We start from the raw sequence: 25271 nt of genomic DNA, 5'->3' as shown, positions 1-25271 counted from the left end.
CACCATACTGAATCCACCTTTTCATCTAGTCCAACCCATTGGTTCAGTGCAAGTAGAAAGAACAGCATCCCTGGCAGGTGGTCATCCAGCCTCTGCTTAAATACCTCAGACTGCTCCACAGTCAAACAGCTTGTCCCATTAGGAAGCTTCTAATGTTTAGCTCAGGGATGGGGAACAGGATGTTGTTAGACTACAAGTCCTATCATCCCTTACCATTAGTCATTCTCTCTGGGGCTGCTGGGAGTTGGGGTTCAAATGCATCCCAGGGGGAGGTACACAGGTTCCCCACCCATGGTTTAGATGATACTGTCTCTCTGTACCTAGCACTAGTAGCGCCCTCCGAAGGAACCGATAGCTAGTGTCCTCCAGCTTCTGTGCGACTACTACTGCTGCCTTTTATTAATAACCGTGGTAAAGCATCTGCTTTGCCTCTTGCAAGTCCCATCTTCAATCTCTGGCATCTCTTTTGTGATGCTGTTTTCACTTCTGCTGCTCAGTCACTTGTTGCTTTCCCTGCTGGTTGGATATGAGTTTGTTCTTTTGTCTGGGATAAGGACTGTTCCACCTGATCCTATGAGCCTTTGGTTTTTATATCTAAATCCCTGGCTTCAGTGTTATGGATAATGTGAGATAGTTGAAGAACGTACCTGTGTGTGGGTTTCCCTAAGCTAATTAGCCAGCTAGAATCCCCCTTCCTTGGAAGAGTACACTTGCTTGGAAGAGTACAGGGGAAGGGGGCGGGTGGGTTGCATTAGCAGCTGGAAATAACCCCTTGTTTCCCTCCTGGACCAATGCGGCATGAAGTGTTCCTCCTTTGCGATCTTCGCCACCTTCTTTCTTTTAGAATTGGCTCACATGCAGCAAAGATCCCTTCCACCTGACCTGTTCAAAGAGCATTCGCCACAGTTTGTTTACAGGGAGGTTCGACAATCCAGTGACATCATCTGTTTGTTGAGCTTTTATCCGGATTCGCTGGCAGAGAGGTTAGACAATGCTGCTTCGAGCAAATGTCATCCTGCTCTTTCCCAGTGTATTTTCCAATCTTTTATCACAAAAAAACAAGCAAAAAATCCCCCTGATATTCCAGAGCTTCAAATCGACTTTAATTCTGCAGCTGGACTTTTGTTATGTGAGTGAATCCCACTGGAAATCACAACAGTGTGGAACTACTCTAAGTTATACTCAGTTAAGAACCATTGAAATGAATAGACCAAAGTTTGTCATGGCTATTAATGCCAGTGGGCCGACTCTGAGTAGGACTGATATTGGCTCCAACCTATCACGTTGGGCTGTATTCAGCTAAGACCTACTCAGAGCGGACCCACTAAAATCAATGAACCTAAGTTAATCATAACTGTTAACTTCAGTGAGTCTACACTGAGTAGGGCTAGCATTGGCTACCACCCATTGTATTCAGTAAAGTTTTGCCAAAAATAAACCCATTGAAATTAAGAGATTTGTCAGTCATGTCCATTGTTGCCAATGCGTCTGCTCCAAGTAAGACTAGTATTGGAGGCAACCCATCAGGCTGTATTCAACCAGGTTTTGTCCATTGAAATTAAGTTATCTTAGTCACCCATGTGAATTGTTTTCGATGGGTCTGTTCTGAGTAGGTCTAACACAGAATACAACCCATACTCTCTCTCTCTCTCTCTCTCTGTGTGTGTGTGTGTGTGTGAGAGAGAGAGAGAGAGAGAGAGGAGAGAGAGAGCTGTGTGATGCTCTTTCGTTGCCCAGACATGTCCATACTTTTATCTCCACCACAGTCTGCTCTTGAGGCTTCCACTCATTTGCCTGTAACTCAATTAACTGCCTCTTTTGTTTTCTCCTGTTTTCTCCTGGCTTCCTCCCCAGCCCACCCCAGCCTCCTCTTAATCAGATAAGGCCTGGACCAATCTGCTTAGGCCATGGGAGGTAAGGAGAGGGGTGTTGGAGGAAGAAGGGGGAAAGAAAGAAAGGAGGGAGAGAGGGGGAGGATCTGTGTGGTCTCTTCTGTCAGGCTGTCCTGGCCTCTTTGGAAAACAACGGCAACACAAACATAAAGCCCAGATAAGGGATAATAAGATTGTTTTATTTCTCTCTGATGCTCTAGCAAATGTGAAGGTGGCTAGGATGGAGTAAATGAAATAATTTGGTTTTGGCATCTGGCTGCATGCTGCTTTCACACACTGCCTGAGATGCCCTGCTGAACCATGTGGGATTCGGCTCTCCTCATAGGATCTGATAGCAGAGCAGAAGTTTGCTGTGAAGAGAGAGTACTGTGAGGTGGGGCAGCAGTACAGTTGTACCTTGGAAGATGGACGGAATCCTTTCCGGAAGTCCATTTGACTTCCAAAACTTTTGGAAACCAAAGCACGGCTTCTGATTGGCTGCAGGAAGCTCCTGCAGCCAATCGGAAGGCGCACCGGACATTTGGCTTCTGAAAACCATTCTAAAATCTTTACACTCACTTCTGGGTTTCGATCGTTTGGTAGCCAAGGCATTTGAGATCCAAGGTATGGCTTTACCGGTTTTATTGCTTCACCCCCCCCCCTCACAAATATCTCATACCTACAAATTGCAAGAACAGATATTCCAACTAAATCTTCAGAATAACTTTCTCATGATGAGAACTGTCTGATAATAGAGTGGACTCCCTCTCACTCACTGGAGGTATTCAAACTGAGGTTGGGTGGTCGTCTGCCAGGGATTATTTAGCTGTGGTTCCTGCATTGAAGGGGCTGGACTAGATGACTCATGGGGTCCCAGCCAAGCCCATGGCTCTTCCCTTCCCCATACACACACACACACAGTTTGGAATGTGTGGGGTATCTTCCTAACACAGATAAACACGTGCTTCCTTCTCACTAGTAATAGACCACTGTCAAAGGGGTAGTGTACTGCAATGGTTAGAGGGTTAGGAACCCCCTCAAACATGTAGTTTTCTTCCATAATAGTAAGGGTGGGGAATCTTTTTCAGCTTGAGGGACTATTTCCATTGTGGGAAACCATGCAAGAGCCACATGTCTTATATTGATGGGACTTAAGTTGGTAGGACAGATGTGGTTGCCTTAAGTGAACTTACTGTGGAGTAGTTGCCTTGCATGTCACTGTAAGTCTGAATCCAACCCAATAGTTTTAAAGAGTCTATTTCAAAGCAGTTGAAGAAGAAAGGTCTGACAAACTTCTCTTGGGCAGTAGCCTAGTGGCTAGCATGTTATAATCTAGGCCCTTTCCCTTGTCCCCACTGACAACACTTCCGCAGACGGCTGGACAATGAATAGAGGTTCAGAACGGAGCCAAAATCTCAAACATGTTAGGAACATAAGAGCCTTGCTGGATCTGGCCGATCTAAGTCCATTGTCCTTTTCTCCCAGTGGCCAAGCAAGGTGCCTATTGAGAAACCCACAAGCAGGACTCGAGCATAAATTGTGATTCCCAGTGGCTAGTACTCCAGGATTTCAATATGGGGACATTTGCAGCGCTGCATAGAGATACCAGAAATTGTACCTGGAACCTTCTATGTGTGAAGCAGCTGGCCTGCTCATTTGTGAAGTCTGAGTCCAAATGATGACTTTAACTCAGGAGACATCCTGTATACTGCATCATGCTGGATCCCATTGTGGCCCTCGTCGTGGTACTTGCGGAGGGAAGGTGAACCACATTAAAAGTGTGTGGATTGTCTCTTTCTTAACACCTCTGCTGGTGCCCCTTTGAAGATGCTTCTTCCAAAAAGCTTTTCTCTGAGTGGGGCCTCACTGCCTCCCCCACCCTTACTTCTGTGAGTTCAAACCATCCCACCAGTTCGCTTCTCTTTAATAAATCAGAGCTCCTTCTGCCCCTGCTAATCTCATTGTTTTGGTAGACAGCAGTGCATTCAGGGAAATGATTAATATTCATGAGCTTGCAAGCTCTGTTTAGGAGAGGATCCTCTGGGGAAGCTAAAATGTTAAGTGAGTGACACAAACCTAATTTTATACATCCCCCCTTCCTTTTGCTCCCCCTCCCCGCACACTCCTCCCTTTGTCATGGAGGTAATGTGCTTAAAATAAATTGATGGATGACCATCCATATTCATTATGACCATGCTTCTCTTCGTCTTCCCTATTCCTTACGCCCTGCAGAGAAACCAATGTCCAAAAGCCAACACTCTATCCCTGCACATCACTTATTGTGAATTCCTCCTCCTCCTCAGAATAGTAAGCATGGTTTTTCTGAACAACTGCTTCCTTTGTCAAAACAATTGAAAGGTAGTGGTTTGTGAGTAGGGATCTTTCCAGACTGTCTCTATTTTCTAGTGGGATTAAGTCACATACTAGCAAATTTAGGTTGTGCTATTAAACTTGATTTGGACTTCTTGAACAATAGCGCCTTCCCGACCCCCAACCCTCAGATAAATAAATAACTTTTTTTGCGATAAGCAAAGTGATGAGTAATAGCACTGCGAAGTGTCAAGGTGGCCTTTTGCTTTACACAATGTTAGGTGATATTCCCACAAACAACTCATAATGGATGCTTATTAAATTACCCAGCGCATGTGGTAATTAAGAAGTGGCTTAGCCATGCCGGCCACATGACCCGGACGCTGTACACTGGCTCCCTCGGCCAATAAAGCGAGATGAGCGCCGCAACCCAGAGTCGGTCACGACTGGACCTAATGGACAGGGGTTCCTTTACCTTTACCTTTTTCTCCATCATTTTAGATGTACCTGCAACACCCCAGTTTCTCATACAAAGGATCCATTTGTGAGCATCAACCCCCTCCACTCTTGCACAACCTGTTCTCTTAGTGGCCATGTAGATGCCTATGGGGATCTGAGTGCAACAGCTGCACCTCTCCCTCTTGTGTGATTCCCAGCAACTGTCATTCAGAGGCATGCTGCTTCCGACAGTGGAGGCAGATCACAGACATTGTGGCTAGTAGCCCCTGATAGCCTCATCCTACATGGGTTGGTCTAATCCTCTTTGAAAGCTGTTCAAGCTGGTGGCCATTGCTATCTCTTCTGGGAGCCAATGCAATGGTTATAACTACACACTGTGTGAAGGGACACGGGTGGTGCTGTGGGTTAAACCACAGAGCCTAGGACTTGCCGATCAGAAGGTCGGCGGTTCGAATCCCCACGACGGGGTGAGCTCCTGTTGCTCGGTCCCAGCTCCTGCCAACCTAGCAGTTCGAAACCACCCCAAAAAGTGCAAGTAGATAAATAGGTACCGCTCCGGTGGGAAGGTAAATGGCATTTCCGTGTGCTGCTCTGGTTCGCCAGAAGTGGCTTAGTCATGCTGGCCACATGACCCAGAAGCTGTACGCCAGCTCCCTCGGCCAATAAAGCAAGATGAGCGCCACAACCCCAGAGTCGGCCACGACTGGACCTAATGGTCAGGGGTCCCTTTACACACTGTGTGAAGAAGTGTTTTATTTTGCTGGTTCTGAACCTTCCAGCACCCAGCTTCATTGGATGCCCCTGAGTTCTAATATTACATGAGAGAGGGAGAGTGTGGGGGCACCTTCTCTATGTCCGTGAGGCGAAGCAGTGGGAGACCCAAGACTGAATATCCTTTTTTTCTTTTTTTCTTTTTTGCAGTTGGCAGAGGGACTAAACTGCAAAGGCCAGCTTAGTCCAAGAATCTGTTACTCAGAAACAACACGTGTGCATTTTTGTTCATTGTTTTTTAAAAAACAAAAGTTGGACATGTCATTATACGGTACAAGGCCTGTTGACATTGGCATGGTCCCTAAGTAAACATGCTTGCTTAAAAATACCCTTCTCCCCACCCTCCCTTCTCTCATTTTGCCTGGCCTTTTTTCCCTTTTCTTTAAAGAGTAGCTATTGTAGAAAAGGAGGTGATTCTGATGCCAGCAGCTTCATTCCAAACTGAAAGCAGGATGCAGGGCTGTGTGTCCACCCTTCTCTGCCCAGTCGGTTTTGTGCAATTTGGGGATTTTGCCCTGGTTGCCAAATGGGGTAGATTGCTTTGAGTTTTTGTTTGGTTCTTTATGTGCAATCTGATAAAAGGCTGTCCATCACAGACAAAATCATTATTGTTGTGGTTAATAAATAATGACAAAATAATAATAATAATGGCTCTTGCAAATATAGTGGAGAATGAAGGAAAGAGACATTGTTAGTTGACATCAGCAGTAGATGTATTCCATCAGTCCTGATTTAAGTAGATAGATTAATCTAAGCTGTCCATATGTCTGAGCGAGATTGACTATTATTATTATAATTTATTAGATTTCTACCCCACTTTTTCTCCGTCAAGGTGGTAGCATGAGGTTTTCTCCACCCCGTTTTGTCCTCATAACAGCCTCACGAGAACTAAACATTCAGAAGAACCTACCGTACTTGTGCAAACTGTTTGCTAGTGGTGGTGGTGGAAGGGGGACTTTCTGTTGCTAGAGTTGTTTAAAAGCTGCCTATTGGGGAAGTTAGAGTTTCTTTTATTTAGAAGACATTTTTCTAAAATGTCTGCATTTTGGATGTGTTAAAACACATCCAACTAAAATGCACTTTATGTGTATGTCCTGTTTATAAACAGAAATTTAAATACTGTATATATTTATATATAAATAAAATAAAATAAAAAATAATGTGCCAAACTGGAAAAAAGAATACTGTGGTGTAGTGGTTACAGTGTTGGACTAAGACTAGGGAGACCAGGGTTCAAATCCCCACTTAACCTTGGGCCAATCACTCACTAGACTACCTGACAGGGTAGTTGTGGTGATAAAATGAGGAGGAGGAGAGCTATACATGCCACCTTGAGCTCCTTGGAGGAAAGAGGGTATATAAATGCAATAAATAAAGAAAATAAATTATCAGATATACCCATGCATGCCAAAGTCACAGTCACAGATCTGTGTCAATGATATACCTTCCTTCTCTTCAACAATGATCATCTGGGTCATTTGGCTAGGAATGGAAGACTTTAGATTAAACCCAGGCCAAAGACTGAGTGTGGGGGCAGGAGAGCAGGTGTAGGAAACTGTTATTTGAAGGATAACTAAAGAAAAAACAGTTCAACATCACATCTGCTATTTCTGAGAATGAGGCCAAAGACTTATCAGTGTTTAATATAGCCAAGTTTTGAGTTATTATAAGAAACATTTTTTTAAAAAAACAACACAACACTCATAAGCCAATTACAAGTATGCCCCGCCCAATTTATAATGAGGATATAAAGCAGGCTTCTTTTAGCCTAACATCTGTCTCAGTACTCTTAAAGGCCAAGCCTTCTTACCAGTGAAGACATTTCTCTCTCCTGATACAAGTTAGATCCTTGGGAATTCATATGCTGTGTTTATTCCACCAAACATCACAACTCCAAGATTGCATTTTTAATATGTATTCCCCCCCTTCTCACTGTGAACCATTCAGCAAGCTCCTGTCTTCCATAGTTATGCCTGACTATTATTTTTGCCAGAGCAAGCTGAGTAACAGCCTAATAGGCCGTGTACCAGTTGCTGACAACAAAGAATGGGTGCTACTGTCATACAGTGGTGGGGAGCCTTTTTCAGCCTGAGAGGCACATTCTGATCAAGACAACCTTCCAGGGACCACACCCCAGTGGTGGCTTTGTATAGTAGGCCAGCTTCTTCACATGACACCGGTGTGCCTGCCAGTACCTCTTAAGGGTAAAGGTACCCCTGACCATATGGTCCTGTCGCGAACGACTCTGGAGTTGTGCGCTCATCTCACTCTATAGGCCAAGGGAGCCGGCGTACAGCTTCCAGGTCATGTGGCCAGCATGACTAAGCCACTTCTGGCAAACCAGAGCAGCACACGGAAACACCGTTTACCTTCCCACCATGGTGGTACCTATTTATCTACTTGCACTTTGATGTGCTTTTGAACTGCTAGGTCAGCAGAGCTGGGACCGAGCAACGGGAGCGCACCCTGTCATGGGGATTCGAAACACCGACCTTCTGATTGGATAGTCCTAGGTTCAGTGGTTTAGACCACAGTGCCACCTGCGTCCCTACCTCTTATGGCACCCTAAAAAGTTCTCATTAAATATTCCCCCAAATCTACAGTCTGCTTTCACTGTTGCCAGTGGCTTAGCATCTCCTACATTGTGACTACAATGCCACCCCCCCCACAGCATTCTGGGATATGCCACACACTTACTGTAGCCATTTTGTGACTGGTGCCCATGGCATGTTATCAGAATTCCAAATGCACACATTCACACATGCCTCTCTATCTTTCGTGCAGCCAACAAGAGACATTATTAGAGATCAAGAACATGTTGCAGCCAGGCAAATGTGCTTGGGGCAGGAGGCATGCCCTGTGAAGGGTGTGGCAAGGGAAGAGTTCTGAGGGCTAGACAGGGATGCTTGGAGGGCTGCTTTCATGCCCTGACCTGAAGTTCCCCACCCTGATGCTGTACCTTGCTTGTGGGCTTCCTAGTGGCACTGCATTGGCCACTGTAGCAAAAGGGATAATAGACAAAATGAATCTTTGGTCTGATCTAGCAGTGGTCTTCTTCAGTGGTTTTCAGTCCACGTTGACCTCTCAAAACTTCTAAAATTGACAGGCATCTTTTGTAAATGCATTTGTGCCGCAAACTGCTAAGATGGATCTGGTACCCAGTTCCCTAGGGCTGGATACAGTGGAATATGGTTCATGAGCGTATACTTTGTTCTTTGCTCATAGTACTTGTTTTCCATATTCCTGGCCATCTTTATTGTCCTCTTCTGCACACATTGTCAACATGTTTCTTAAATTGTGGTGCCCAGAAATAGACTCCAGAGTGGGACTCTTGCTTCTTCCGTCCTGGAAGTATGGTTCTCTCAATGTACTCTGAAACCACACTTGCCCTTTTTGCAGTTGTTGGATGATGACCAGCTTGTGATGGATGTCAACCCCAATATCCCTTTCATTTTTCACGCCAAATTATCTGTACCTCTCTGGAGATATTCACATTTGTATCTATTGAATTTCATTTAATGTGCATTTTCACATTATAAGAGATGTACTTTGGACATTCCATCTTGGGCACTAAAACATTTGATGATGGTCCTCCTGCTCTCCTTAGAAGGGCAGCTTGATTTTTTTTTTTTTTTTGTAGTATCCTGCCAATGTTAAGAACATATCTTCCCTTAAAAAGAAGAATAAGATGAATGCGGTAGTTAAACCATATTTCTCCATGATTCTTCCATGAAACCAATGGAACACCTAATCTTTTCCTGGCTCTCATTACCAGTGTCATTGGGGCTGGCCAAAAAGGTAATGGAGGGCAGGGCATGCCGACTCGGTACAACAGAGCTGGAATCTGAGAAGGGGCATGCTCACTGTCTGGGCTGCGTTCAGTGAGCTTTTTTTAAATCAACTGTGCAATCTCTGTTTTAATTCAGACATCTCTGTCTCTCTGTTCCTCTCATCCCTTGGGCCTTTCAGACTCAGAGCAGACAGATTTATTGGGGTTTTAAACATAATCAGGAACAAATTAGCCTCCATACAGATCACATACTGGCTTGCACTAGAGCTATTCGAAAGATTTCCTCTCCATGCAAGTATGAATTAACTCATCACATTGGATCAGGCCCATGTCCTCTCTTTATCCCAAGCATATGATTTTATCAGAGGCCTACTATTTTTTATCATCACATGGGGAAGCCACTGAGCATGATATGAAAAATGGGATTATTTTTCAGTGCATTTCAGTGCAAAGGGGGATCTGTCTTCATATATGGGTGGGCATCTGGTTATCCCAGGGGCAGCTGACATGGTGCCCTCCAGAAGATGTTGGACTACAATTTCCATCATACCTGACCACTGGCCATACTGAATAGGGCTTATGGGAATTGGGGTGCAACCACATCAGGAATATGCCTTGCCAATGTATGCAAGTGGACAGTTGCCAAGAAAGTCCAACTCAGTCATGCTTGACTTGAAAAAAGGAAACTTCTAACAAAAAACAAGAGATAAGAAAAAATGGAATTTGGAAGGGAAAATCAAGAGGGTCCAAATTCTTCAGAAAGCTCAGCTGGAATGTATACAAGAAAACAACCACTAAGGCCAAGATTATGCCAGTGTGGTTCATGAGCAGTCAAGGAAGCTATGGAAGTAAGAAGGCTTCCTTTATGGAAGTACTGCCTAAATATGGAAAACAGAAAGGAACACAGACTTTGATGAAAGAAATGCAAGCAGCATGTGATGTGCAAAAAATAAGCTGAGGAGTACACTGCTAAAAAAAAAGCACATTAAATCAACAATAAAATTACTTCATAAATATTAGAAACAGGAAAACAGCTAGGGAGATGTTTGGACCTTTGAATGACAAGGGAATTGAAGGTGTGCTAAAGGAGTAAAAGGAAATTTCAGAGATGCCGAATAAATTATTTCCATCTGCTGCACCGTAGAAGATAAAGGGCAGATCTTTTTGCCTTCACTAACTTTCTCAGGAAGGATGTCTGAGGGAGAAAGGCAAAAGGTGGTAACAGGAGGTGATGTTCTAGAATTTGTTGACAAATTAAAATGAACAAGTCACCAGGTCCAGATGGCAGCTGCCCAAGGGTTCCTAAATAACTCGAATTCTTAGGGACAAGTTCCAGAAGATCAGCAATTTAAGCTTCCATTCCTGAAAATGGGAAAGTGGCAAATTTGGCACTCCATATATATATAGAGAGAGAGAGAGAGAGTGGGGAATCCAGGAAATTACAACTCAGTTAATCTCTGTTCTAGGAACACTAGTGGAATTTTTTACTAAAGATAAAACTACCAAGCATATGGTAGAACAGCTAAGACACAGCTACTCGATGACTATATACTATCATAGAGTCATAGAGCTGGAAGGGTAATCAAGTCCAATCCCCTGCAATGCAGGAATCTCAATTAAAGCAACCATGACAGATGGCACCCAACCTCTGCTTAAAAAAGAAGAGTCTACCACCTCTTGTGGGAATCTGTTCCTCTGTCAAACAGCTCTTACCATCAGAAAGTTCTTCCTGATGTTTAGTCAGTTTAGCTTGTTCCATCTTCGGTGTGACAGCCCTGTCTCCAGTACTAGAGACAGAATTCCTCTGGATAACAACAATTGCACTCATTTTCTGCTTGTAGGCTTCCCAGAGGCACCTGTTTGGCCACTGTGGGGACAGGATGGTGGACCAGATGGGCCTTTGGTTTTTAATCTTCTTATGAGCTAGCTGGGAGGTAGCCATTGTGGTACCCTCCAGATTCCATTGGGCTCTAACTCCCATCAGCCACAGCCAGCAGTGATTAACAGTGTAGTTAAAGAACATCTGGAATAACATGTTAGCACTAGGAACGGGGAGAAAGTTGGTTTAGTTTTCATTTTAATGCAAAACACTCTAATTAGCCATTTCCAAATCAATATGTAAGCTAAAACAGAAGTTTCCTTTGTAATTTGTACATCTCCAAATGCTGCAATGCAGTTCTCCAAGCAAATAATGAATACAAAATTGTGTATATTATGGGAAAGTGTACATAAAAATGCACTCAATAGTGAAAATAACATTAAAAATGCTTAAAATTAGTGGCAATTCCCTGAAATAAATGTATACTTTAGGGGAAATTTCATACAAACAGGGGTAAGTAGAAATTCACACTAAAATGCTGATTAATTTTTATAAGCACGAATTTTCTACATATAAAAAATGCAAACTTGTGGAGAAGTGTGGAGAATATGTGGAAATATGTGAAACTGGGGGGGGGGGGGCAAGCCCTGAGATTGATTTATTTTTCCTTTTCCTAGCTAAGGCAATATTTTTCCTTCCCTAATATATATTTCAATTGATATATAACGAAACACTCTCTTGCCTTATAAATCATTGAAGAGCAGAGTATTGTTGGTATGTCTAGAGCATGGTAGTCTTTTTTTTCTTGCGACCCCCGAAAGAAACTTTGCCACGGTCAGTGTAATATCATTTGACCTATCCTCCAGAAGGTATTTAATATGGGAGGCATCAGATTTTCCTGGCAAATTTGCTAGTAAGGGTTTGATCAGTTAGTCCCTTGCTTGCTCGTACTGCCCACAATGCAGTAGTAGGATATGGTTCATGCATTTGACATCCTGAGAACATAAACAAAGCCTTTTATGATAGGGGATGCCTCTTAGTCTACCATTTAAAACTTCCAATGGAAATACCTTTAATCTAGGTTTGGTAAATAAACACCGATAGGTTTCCTAAGACATGAGGCTAACTGAAAGTTGTGCCCGTATTGGATTCCAGCTGCAATTGGGCCACAGATTACATTGGATCTGGATTGCAGGTCGCTTTGTGAGAGGTCCCAAAGCCTTTGCCTCAGGGATACAAGGGCAGTATCGTAGCCCAGTTGATACAAATAAGATTGGATTTGGGACACAATTTGGAAACTAGTAAAGACCGAAGATACTTTGCCTGGAACCCATCTAACTTAGAAAATAAGCCATTGTACCAGACGTTTGAAGCGTAGAAAAGTTGGGAGACAGATTTTGCAATAAAAAACACACCTTATGGCTGATGGAACCTAATGTCCACCCATAGGCGCCGACTCCATGGGGCCTGAGGGGGCCCGAGCCCCCTCAAAAATTCGTTTGGGGGGGCTCCGCCCCCCCCAATAATTTAAGAAAATTATTACAGTAAATTTCGCTCTATAACACGCAGATTTTTTCTCCTAAAAAGTAAGGGGAAATGTCTGTGCGTGTTATTGAGCGAATGTGTGGTCCCTGGAGCTGTCTCGCCGGAGCACAGGAGCAAAAATAGGCAAAAATCAGGCAAAAATAAGATCGGGCGGGCGGGCGGAGGGAAGGTGGAAGCTGCTGCTTTCCTGCATTCTGCCTCAGGGTCTTACTGCCCACCCGCTTCTGTTGCTGCATTTGCTCAAACTCAACAAAGAGCAGGGAATCCCCTGCCCTCTTGGCAAGCAGAGGGTTAAGGAAAGGATCGAGTCCTTCCTTCTAATTCTTTCCTAGTCACACTGCGTGCAGGCTCCAGCCCACCACCTCCTCCTCTCCGTGCTCTAGGGACTCGCAGGTGGGAGAGAGAGAGAGAGGGCTGGCTTGGGGGGGGACTTTTGCCTTCCTTTCCTCCCCCCCCCCCCCCCGTTAAAGTCCTCCCCTGCATTCTTAGCCAGCTGCTTCTCCGCACACCCCTCTTGTGCTTCTTGTCCCTTCTGTGTTTTTCCTTCCCTCCCCATTTAAAACGTGGTGACAAAGCACGGATCCACATGGATCCTCAGGATTTTTGCATTGGGTCACTCCAAATTCACTATCAGATCACATTACATGTCCATGGCTACATCTTGCACCAAAAAAATCACGCACCCACTGTTGCCTGGGGCTGCAATGGTGCAAAAACGTGGTTACAAAGCACGGATCCACATGGATCCTCAGGATTTTTGCATTGGGTCACCCCAAATTCACCATCAGATCACATAGCATGTTCATGGCTACATCTTGCACCAAAAAAATCATGCACCCACTGTTGCCTAGGGTCACAGTGGTGCAAAAACGTGGTTACAAAGCACAGATCCACATGGATCCTCAGGATTTTTGCATTGGGCTACTCCAAACTCACTGTCAGATATTTAAAATCTTTATAAAATAGAGAATTAAATACATACAGAATGTTAAATTTTCAGTTTCGAAATATTAGTACTAGTTTAGTACTGTATTTCTATATTACTATAGTACTGTAATAGTTATTTTCAAATACTTAAATATTTTTAGGGTGTAAGACCCAATTAAAGCCCGTTATTTACATACAGTATTACAGTATTTACATACAGTATTAGGCATACTGTATTAACTTTATTTACTGTATTAAAGCATTAACTTTGAGATATTATTTTTATTTAATTAACCCTCAGCCTTATTCAAAGTAAGCTTAAATTAGCTATTTCACTTATTAATCAAAGTGCTATTACTGTGCGACAGCAATATTTTATGTTTTATTCTTTTAATGATAGTTTATTTAAATATCATTTCAGTCTTTTCAGAGCTATATATTCACTGCTCTGTAATAGTCTATAAGCATAATTGTTACTGCAAATTAAATTAGCTTTTTACGAAAATACCGTGCGTGTTTATGTTTTGTTTCTTTTTTCAAAGCCAAAAAGTGTTTCAGGCTTGTCGAGTTTCCCGGAGTGTGGAGTTATAGAGAGTCGAGTTTTCGGGGTTCTAATGTTGATCATATGACTCTAAAATACTTTAAAAAAACTTTAAAACTCATCTAAAATTTAGAAAACTTCCCGGGGCAGGACCCCGGTATGGGCCCCCCCCAATATTTTTTATAAGTCGGCGCCCCTGTGTCCACCCCTTATAAAGAAGAAAGAAGAAATGGAGTATAGCAAGGTTGCTTATCTCCGCCTTTTGGTATGCAGTCTGCCAGTGGCAATTCCAGTATTTTGAGTGGCCTTGGTTTCTAATCTTCTATAGGCAGCATGTTGCAAGCTTGTCCCTGTTTGTCTTTGATACATTGCAGGGAAGGTATGCTTGGACTGATTCAGATACAGTACAATGGTACCTCGGTTTAAGAACAGTCCAGTTTAAGAACAATTCGGTTTACAAACTCCGCAAAACCGAAAATAGTGTCCCTGTTTGAGAACTTTACCTCAGTCTACGAACGGAATCCGAATGGTGGAAGTGCACTGGCGGTGGGAGGCCTCATTAGGGAAAGCACACCTTGGTTTAAGAATGGTTTTGGTATAAGAACGGACTTCCGGAACAGATCAAGTTCATAAACTGATGTACCAGTGTACTTCCACTTGACTTTCTCACTTGAGTTTCTGGGCGAATTATAACTTCTGCATTATCTAGTCTATGAATGAACTGATTTAGATGTGATCTAATTCATGTAATTGGCTGTTATGTGAATTTCGGCTGTGTGTGTGTGTGTGTGTGTGTGTGTTAGAGGACAAATAGCTGCGGCTTGATCCAAGATTAAGACCTTGGAGAGGGGACATAGATGGGTTTTTATAAAGTATTTGCTTCCCACCAGACTGTTGCCCCTGCCCCTGGCCTGTGATTTGCATGGAAATAAAAGGTCTCATTGACACCAATTGGAATTCCCAGCCCTGCTGTAAACAGCAAGTACGTGGTTCAAGTCCACCCAGGGACAGCTGTGGGCAGGATTCCTGCATTACAGGGAGTTGGGTTCAAGGAATTCAGGTTGAGACCAAGCAGAAGGGGACAAAGGATGAATGTCTTTTACCCTTCCACACAAGATCCTGTTCCAGATCTCTTTCTCACACAAACCTTTAAAAAAAACACCTTGCTGATCAGGGGAGTAGAATCATATATAGTTTGGCCTCTTAGAACAACCACTTCTGGTGGTTCCAAGGGATGGATTTTGAATAATTTCATTGTGCATCCATACAACTTGGCACAGGAAACCCCAAAATCCACATGCTTCAAGGAATTCAGTCCCCATTGCTGGTATATCCAGGGCCGGGCCAGCAATGAGACAGCTGGGAGGTGTGGCAGATCTGCCCTCTGAGGAACTAGCAAGATGAGCACCACAATGGAGTCGCCCGCAGCTGGGCTTAACTATCAAGGGTCCTTTACCTTTACCTGGAGTCATCCTGGGAATCTTGGGACCATCTGCATACAAAGCAGATACTTTTCCACTGAGTATGTAAGGAAAGGGATTTACAAGGGGGAAGAAAATCAGGGGTGGTAAGTAAGGGACACTAGAGAACGACCTGCAGTGGAAGTTCTGCTCCTTTAAAGACACAGGAGGACACTCTTTGCCCTCCTCCCCAGCATTGGGTTATCCCCATAGAGCAGGGGTGGGCAACCTAAGGCCTGGTGGCCATATCCGGCCCAATCGCCTTCTCAATCTGGCCTGTGGACGGTCCGGGAATCAGCGTGTTTTTACATGAGTAGGATGTGTCCTTTTATTTAAAATTCATCTCTGGGTTATTTGTGGGGCCTGCCTGGTGTTTTTACATGATTAGAATGTGTGCTTTTATTTAAAATGCATCTGTGGGTTATTTGTGGGGCATAGGAATTTGTTCATTTTTTTCCCCAAAAGGTAGTCTGACCCTCCACATGGTCTGAGGAATGGTGGACCGACCCATGGCCGAAAAGGTTGCCGACCCCTGCCATAGAGAGTCACTCCATCTCCCTCTGACTTTTGATCCCTCTAGTTCAGATTAGTGTCTCGTTGACTGGCGCAAAAAGATCTTTCTTCAGTTGCAAGGGACATCCCCCCCTCCCTTCCCTTCTGCTACTGCCCATGCCAAATATGCTGTGAGTTGGTAAACAGAGGCCTCCAGTCTCTGGAGCTGTTCCTTTGGAAGTGCTTGTCCTTGCTAAACTCAGTGTTTCGCAAGTGTCATTTAAGAACAAAATAGTGAACAACACCAGGGGCCTGGAGCCTCTCTTGCACTGGCAGGAGGCCACTGAAATCAGCTGGGCTCTGCCAGCAGTTAATTTGCTTCATTGCTCTTTTTCTATTCCTGTGCAGAGGGTTGTTTGCTTGTTTTTTATTATGTTTATTTTTGTTTACTTATACAGTTTTACACTGGTTCTAGTCAGGTGTGTGTGTGTGTGTTTGTTTGTTTGTTTGTTTGTGTGTGTATGTGGGCGAGAAATAGGCACACGGATAGATGTAGGCAAACCACCAGATATAAAATATCTTGGGATTTCTTTTAGGGGTGGTGGTGGGAAGCTGCCTTATACGCAATCAACTCATTGGTCCATCTTGCTCCGAGTTGTCTGCATTGACTGGAAGCAGCTCTCTCGTTTTTCTGGCTGCAGTCCTGTCTAGAGAGGCCAAGGGTTGGACCTGGGGCCTTCTGCATGCAAATCAAATGCTCTGCCGCCGAACTGCCACCCTTAATGTATAACATAGCACATTTAAGTTACAGATAGGTAGCCGTGTTGGTCTGCCATAGTCAAAACAAAAAAATTCCTTCCAGTAGCACCTTAAAGACCAACTAAGTCAGTTCTTGGTATGAGCTTTCGTGTGCATGCACACTGTGTATCTGAAGAAGTGTGCATGCACACGAAAGCTCATACCAAGAACTGACTTAGTTGGTCTTTAAGGTGCTACTGGAAGGAATAGCACATTTAAAACAGTAAACCACAAGAGGTAGTATTACCTTTGTTTAGATGTAAGCCATAACAAAGAAAACGACATTCAGAGCTGAGCCACAAACTGGGCCCTTGCCTTGCAAGCAAAGGTGTCCCGGATACAGTCTCTGGCATCTCCAACTGAAACAGCCCTTTAAAGGGCTGTTGAGCCATGGAAAGAGTCAGCCAGGATCTGGAGAGAGTGGTGGGATGAGGCAGACACCAAAGTATCTGCACCAAAGGACTGCAGAGATCTTTGTGTCCCTTTCTCTACCTCAAGACACCCACCCACGTAGGAAGCAGAATAGGGAAGTTAGTCATACCCATGAATTTCAATGTGTCTACTCTGAACAGGACTAACATTTGATTTTGTAAGGAGTTTTTTTTAACAATAGGAGGATATGGAAAGCATTACATCTTTTTAAGCTGTAAGAAAACCTTTTACAACAACAACAAAAAGTTGAAAATAAAGGAGGGATGGGGAGATATGGAGGAAGGAAGAAGCGAGACTATGGCTCAATCATGATCTTTCATGATTTGTAGGATCATCTGAATTGGAATGTGGGACATTTTTCATCGTGAGGGCTGCACTCCCTCCTGTTCAATTTGTCAAGGGTCATGTGTTAGTGATGAGCAGGTTCTACAGCTTCTACAAACATACCCACCCCACTCTATCCTTTGTCCAGAAAAGCAAGAGGCATTGCCAGAGCTCAAGGACACATCACAGCCACTCAGAAACACACAGGGTGCAAAGTGAGGGTTGTGACTTGGGGAGAGAAGGTGTGGCTAGGATGTGGCTAGGAATGGATGTGGCCTGTGGGTAGTTCTGAGGGCCACATGTGGACACCAGGCCTGAGGTTCCCCAATCTAAATTGAACCACTCTCTAGGAGCACTCACTGCAAGGAAACTGGAACAAACTTTGTGATCTTATCCTCAAATTACCTGATAACTCTGAATTGTACAAGAGGTAAGGGACCTCATGCAACTATTCCAACGGTAGTTCAGTGGTCTATTTTTAAGTGTGAATGCACTGAGAGTTGTTGGTAGATTTCTGAAAACATGCACATTTGACAAACAAGCTGTGATACATATGTTAGCAATTCCCAGGCTCCCTCATTGTCCTCTGTCAGCTCAAGTGTTTGACAAGAAGTGAGTGTGTGTGAAGGGGTGAGTGAGGTAGTAGGTGGTACTATGAAAGCCAGACTTTGACTGAAGCAAGAGCACATCATTCCCTTGCAATTTTTAAAAATAATTTACATATTTTTTTCTAAAGGGCAAAAGCTCTGGTTTTCTGAGGGCATCATTCCCATTTGCTCATTAGGTCAAAGTACGCAGTGCTTACTGGACTTGGTTATTAAGAAATGACATTTCCATCTTTCTTGACTCCCCTTTCCCTCCTCCTCTCTCTTACTGCAGATGAACCGAGCAGGTGCTACTTCCATGATGGTGACGGCGTGTGCGAAGAGTTTGAGCAGATGACCAGCATCATAGACTGTGGAGTCTATACACCCAAAGGCTTTGTCGACCAGTGGGCGTCCAATGTGTCAGTTTCACATCATGATGAGCGATGCCCAGAATTGGTTGTGATAGGTCAGCCAGCAGCCAATCAAGTAAGGAAAGCAGATGGTCATTGGTTAAAGTGTTAAGCCGTGCATCCAAGCCAATGGAATGTTTTACTATTTCTTTGTGGGGGGAGGGTTAAGCCGCATTTCAGTAGCACAGCTCATGCTTGGCACACAAATAGCTCCAGGATGAATCCCCACCATCTCCACACAAAGGATTTTATTTATTTATGGCATTTATCCTTTTTTTTTTTCTGCCGAAGGCTCAGTGGTGTATATGATTTCTATGAGGAAGGTTAGGTTAAGAGGCAGTGACTGATTCAGGCTCACACAGTGATCCATTACAGTACACTGGAAGCAGGGCTGAGAAAATATTACCTGAGACCAGTGGAGGCTGGTGCTCATTGGGACTGGTGGGGCAAAAGATGATTGAGCGTCTGGTCACTGAACAACTCCAGACTGCATCTGGTTGATGCAGACCATTTGGATCCCTTCCATTCAGGATTCTGGACCTAACATGGGACTGAAACTGTCTTGGTCACACTGGTCGATTATCTCCGGCAGGCTAGAGACAGAGGTGAAAACTCTTTCCTGGTTCTGCTGGATCTCTCAGCTGCTTTTGATACCATTGACCATGGTATCCTTCTGGACTGACTAGAGGAGCTGGGAGCTGAGGACACTGTTATACAGTGGTTCCAATCCTTCCTCCTGGGCTGTGTCCAGAAAGTGGTGTTCGGATCCCTGGGTGTTCACTTGTGGGATGTCTCAGGGCGTGGTCCTCTCCCCCAGGCTTTTCAACATCTACAGGAAGGTGCTTGGGGAGATCATCAGGGAATTTGGGCTGGGTGTTCACCAGTATGTGAATGACACCCAGCTATATCCACCTGGGTATCATTTGCATACCCATGCAAATGATACTCAGCTTTAAATCAGAACCAGTGAAGGCAGTTAATGTCCTGTGTGGGTGTTTGGAGGCGTTTTGAGGATGGATTGAGGTAGAATCCTGACAAGACAGAAGTACTGTTTTGGGGGACAGAGCAGCTCTCTGATTCGCAGCAGAGCATCTTTCTATCAGCTCACCATCTGGTCCTTTGAAACAGACATTGCCAAGAATCAAACCCAGTGCTTTCCCCCCCAGGGGTATTCAAGAGTACACAGTACTGGCACCTCGTTTTGTTGTTGTTAAGAAGTGTGACTGTAACAATTTCATGATAAGTACTGACACCTATTTTTCTTGGGCGGAAGCACTGATCGAACCTATGATATTCTACCTGCAAAGCTTGTGTTTTACCACTCAGCTATGGTTTCTCTTATGTTTATAAGATCATGCAGCTGCCTTGATTGCAGAATAGCCTTTCTTCTCCCAACTGACCTCCAGGGCCCCACTGGTTATTACTTTGCAAACCACAAGAGTATCTTTCCCCACCCCCATAACCACTGGAATCATTCCCTCCATAAATACATAAGCAAAGCATTGTGTGGGTTGGTGGTGGTGGGGTTCTAGTGGAAACTTATATCAACATTATGCTGCCTTCTTCTAATGAATCAGAGTATTGGTCCAGGTAGATCAGGGGTAAGAATACTGGCCTTCCAAATTCTCTCCAGTCACTGATCTTATCCAATGTCCTATACAATGGTACCTCTAGATAGGAAAGGGATCCGTTCCGGAGCCCCATTCGCATCTAGAGGTAAGCGTAACTAGCAACAGCACGTCTGTGCATGCGTGCGTCGCTTTTCGCTGCTTCTGCGCATGACGTCATTTTGAGCGTCTGCGCATTTGCAAGCGGCGAAACCCGGAAGTAACACGCTCCGTTACTTCCGGGTTGTCGAGGAGCGCAACTCAAACGTGCTCAACTTGAAGCGTCTTTAACCCGAGGTATGGCTGTATATTGCAACAGTTTACTAGATGCCCCTGCTGGATGGTCCAACAGGAAATGAAAGCAATGGTCCTTCTCAATTATTTGTCACTCAACTACTAAGACAACATTTTTGAAAACTTATATTCAGAGGTGCATTGCCTCTAAACATGGCACCTTCCTTTCCCCACATCTTATCATCATTACTATTAAAGTTTATTTTTATCCTGCTTTCCAGCTCAAGGGCATCCAAAGTAGTGCACGACATATATCAAAATACAATAAAAACTATGAAACAGTACTGAGTCAAAATAAAGGGAGCCAAACCCACAGAGCCAGGGGACAAAAATAACAGCTTCAGTTGTCATAAAATCATGATATGAAAGTTTATTGTTTGTAGCAGAGGTGGGGAACTTCAGACCCAGGGGAAGAATGTGGCCCATGAGGCCTCTCTGCCTGGTCCTCAGAGCTCTTGCTGGCCCTGTTCTGTACTCTGAATGTGTTTCCCTGGCTGGAATGTATCCTTGGACTCTGCTAATGCCTCTTGTTTGCTGAATGGGGGATTAGAGAGGGGGTCTGTGCAAGCTAGCGTACTGTACAAAGGTAACCATTACATTTGCCACTCCACCAGTTTTCACCTCTGCCTGCCCATGCCTGGCGTGTGACTTCCAGAAGGAAATGTGGTCCTTAGACTGAAGAAATGCCCCATCCTTGCTGGACATCAAAAACAAGACAGGGAGAGGGTCAAACCATGCCTCCCAAGGGAGGGAATTTAGCTTCGTTATCTCTTAATTTATCTCCCGAAGCAATCCAAATCTAGATTATTTCAATGTATGTGGAATGTGTGTGTATGTGTGTGTTGGGTCTCAGGAGTTTTTGATAAATTCAGTCTTTGTGAATTCTGATATGGGCTGGCTTGATTCTCACATTCCATACTATAACATGCAAATCAGAACATATTTATCCTTCAGTTTTGTTTTTGTTTTGTTGTTTTTTTGCTGTTTGTTTGTTCTCTTGGCAAACAAGGTGGGGTGTACAGTCCAATGATGAGCAAGCTCAGTCGGTAATGGTGGCCTAGTCATCCACTCTCTCAGTTGCCTCACAGGATTGTTCTAAGGGTGACAGCCTCCTTCCCCAAGTTCCATGGAGGAAGGGCAGAATGAAAACACAACACAACAGACAAAATCAATGAAGATAATAATGGCAAAAATTTCCAAGTCATCAGGCTCCATAGTTGTTTTTTTCACAAAAGGAAATGAGCTCTTCACCAAAAAAAAATCATATTTTTGACAGTCTGATTATCATTAATAAATGTATTTTAAGGAATAGTTTCCAGCAACATTTGTTGAATTTAAGAATGGGACAGGGAACTTAAGTGCAAGTGCAGCCATCCAAACTTCTCTATCTGGCCCATGAGACTATCATTTGCACACCCTTTACCAGCACTGATCTATGCCTGGCTGGATTGCACCCTTGAACTGTGAAGATGCTTGCCTGGATAGAGATACAAACTTGTAAAGAAAAAGAAAAAAGCCAATTCTGATTCTTCCATGACTGTTGGGGAACAGGTTGTCTCCAATGTTAGTGCTGCTCAGTAGAACTAATGAGATTGGTGAACGTGACCAACATAATTGCAGTGGGTCTCTTTTATAATAGAACTGATTTGGATACAACCCATCTGTTCCTACACCCACTTTATTTATATATTTATTTGCCCCTGGCTCCTATCCACCACTGGACTGTGGCCCTCAGGCTAAAAAATGTCCCCCAACCCTGTTTAAAGAGGACTTTGGCATCCTAGTAAACTGTGCTTCGGATGTCAGCCTTGGTGTCACTGAATAAAGATAATAGGGCTTTCTTCGGGGGTGAGGGGAGATGGACAAGATAAAAATGTATTTGCACTTAGTGCCAGGAAAATGCTGCATCAAATGAGGAGGAAACGACTTCTAACAATGATAGTTAAATTCAGCTTGTGCCCTGCAAGAAAAGATACATATTTTGGCTGCTACTGGAACTCTCTCCCCTTCTCCATATTCACCCGATCCATCTGACTCAAGCCTTCGACGGGCCAATGGAACGCCACTTAGCCAAGATTCCATCCTCCGTGTGCCTTGGCTTGCTCTGCATTGCAGCTCTGGACTCTTAAAAAAGCAAAGTGGCGGGGCAGCTGGGGGAGAGAAAAGAAATGAAAGCAAGCCAGTTACGAGGTACTAACTCATAAACTATTATGAGGAAACCTATTACAAAGTTCCAGCTGTCTAGCTAACCCAGGCTCCTTCAGGGTAAATGTTGAGCCTGGGCAGAGAACTACAGTGTCCCTAGATAAGGACTATCACCTGTGGGCAGCTTCTCTCTCTCTCTCTCTCTCTCTCTCTCTCTCTCTCTCTCTCTCATACTTATCCTCCAAGGAGCTCATGGTGGTTTCCATGGTTATGTGTAAAAGGCCATAGCTCAGTGGTAGAACATCTGTGTTGCATGCAGAAGGTCCCAGGTTCAATCTCTGACATCTCCAGGGAGGGCTCGGAAAGACTTCCTCCTAGCTCAGTTGGTACAGCATGAGACTATTAATCCCAGGCTTGTGTGTTCGAGCCCCACATTGGGTTAAAAATTCCTGCATTGCAGGGTGTGACTAGATGACCCCCATGGCCCTTTCAACTCTACAGTTCTATGAGACAGTGTGACCAGGGGCAGAGGAAGGGGGTGCAGTGGGGGTTACCCTGCGGGTCACCACTGGGGGGGTGACAAAATGCCGGGTGGCACTCACCGTGGGGCCTGCAGCGTACCTGAGCCACACGTCTCTCCTGGGAGTGACGCGGTGGCTTGGGCGCCCGCAGGCTCCGAGCTGCCCCAAATGGTCCGCCCGCTGCCTCTCCCTCAGCTGTAGGGTGGCTAAGTGGGAGTTGGCATGCAGACTCCTTGGAGACCCCATGGAGCATCCTGCTTCAGCTGGCCTCGCCCCCATGGGCGGCTGGCCCCACCCCAGGGCATGCATGCTGCTCCAGGCGCCCGATCGGCTTGCTCCGCCGCTGACTGGCCTGTATGACTGTCCTGCGTCTATCCCAGCAGTATTCATGGCCAAGGGAGGATTTGCACCCTGGTCTCCTAGCGCAGCACACTCTGCTGTGTTACTTGTTATGCATTCCTTTAAAGCACTGGATGTTTTTGCCCTAGTTTCATAAACCATACTTTGTGAAGCAAGAGATTATTCTTGCTGCAGTGCATTCCTCCTTTGCAAAATAATAATAATTGTAATTGCTGTAACCAAATAACTGGTTCAATGTTGCAAATGTAAGAATAATGCATGAACATTAACACACTGTGGAGCACAGAACCTCTCATGCCACACACTATGAAGCTGCTGGACAGCAGGTTAAGAACACAAGATTTCTCAGCACATAGCCCACTGAAGTATGAGTGGATCCAGAAGAGGCCACTTTCCCCCTCAAACCTGCATCTGGTCCTTGAAAGGCCTCTTTATACCATATCCAGGCATTGGTGGCCACCTAGGTTAGTATGTATGGCTGATGAACTTCAGACAGCTTGGTGGATCACATGTTGCTCAAGGCTTCTCTAACATTAAACCAGTTTATTCAAGAAAATACTATTTAAAGCTCTAGAAACTGTGCTATAAATAACTAAGGAATTTACATGTGTTTTTGGTGCGTGTTTAAAATAAAATGTCAACAACAGCTGCAGTGGCAAAATTAAAGCTAGAGAGAAGGTGTGAAGCTATAGGGAGATCCAGGGAGAGATTATTTCTGCAGCGTAAGAGGGAATGCCCTTGGCTCCTGCAAGGGAAGTTGTAACGAGAGGTTCCTCAGGCATGCCAAAGTGGAGACATCCCAGTTCTCAGCAAGGTCACTCCAAAGGAAGCAAATGGCTTCTCAATCATAGCAGGCAAATTTTCTTCTCTTCCTCTCCCTGGTTTGAAAACATTGTATTCATTGGCAGTGCCAATCCTTTAGGGAATTCTCTTCTAGAGGCCTATTTTACTCATTGAAATGAAACTGTGGCACAGAAATGGGGATTCTCCGCTAACATAAAAACCATTTCCAGATAGTGGAAGCACCACTGAATATTGGGGTTGAAATAAGTTTAGGCCACTTTTTTTTTTTAAGGAAGTGCATCACAAAAGGAGAGGGTGCCAATTTGCATAAAATTTGCACATGCTAATTTACATGTATCTGTGCAGATTTAGAAATAATTATGATAGTTAAAAGAAAAATACAAAATAGGTTGTTTTACATAAATTTGCATATGCTGATTTATATGATTCATAGAATGCAAATGCATACAATTACTATAATTTAAAGCTAAATATAGCATATCTCTCCCTAGTGGGGCAGGCTGTGAACAGTGACTTGACCTGTTGTCCTGGTATTAAACAATGACAGACAACTTCAAGGCCCCTGGTCTCCTTTTCCAATGGATTTAAACCTTTTTTTAAAAACAAACAAACAAACATCTGTCTTTGTTTAGTCTAAGGGCTGCTGATGTGACCCCTGATTGGTAGTGTGTTCCAACCCACCAGTTGAGGACAAGTGGGCTAGAAGACTCCTTCAAATCACAGGAGTGTCTAGCATAAGCTGAGCTGGTTGCTCCTCTAGGTTAGAATCAGAGGCTGATTGGCTACCGAGAGAAAGCTGAAAGTCCAGCGTAGCCACCATGGCTACTTGATAGCGCAGTATTGTTTACACTGACTGGCTGTGGGTCTCAGGGATTTCATGCTGATGACATTCCCAAGCCTACCTGGAGATGCCAGGATAGGAACTGAACCTGGGACCTTCTGCATGCAAAGCACATGCTCTATCACTGAGCTTTGGTCTTCCACCCAGTTAGGAACCCTGTACA

The 25271-nt window shown here is 44.3% G+C and overlaps 1 protein-coding gene across 1 annotated transcript in view; it reads left to right on the top strand.

Annotated features, from left to right (window-relative positions):
- PAPPA (pappalysin 1) overlaps positions 1-25271 on the top strand; it is a 233974-nt gene that overhangs the window by 107326 nt on the left and 101377 nt on the right. Inside the window, exon 10 of the mRNA XM_083721583.1 lies at positions 18419-18612. Within this exon, the coding sequence (XP_083577709.1) occupies positions 18419-18612 (194 nt within the window). The remainder of the gene's footprint in view (positions 1-18418; positions 18613-25271) is intronic.

Source organism: Podarcis gaigeae, assembly GCF_964106915.1.
Source record: "Podarcis gaigeae genome assembly, chromosome: Z".
In the NCBI taxonomy this organism is placed as follows: Eukaryota; Metazoa; Chordata; class Lepidosauria; order Squamata; family Lacertidae; genus Podarcis; species Podarcis gaigeae.
The sequence above is the reverse complement of the archived record's forward strand: the minus strand, read 5'-3'. Positions and strand labels throughout refer to the sequence as shown.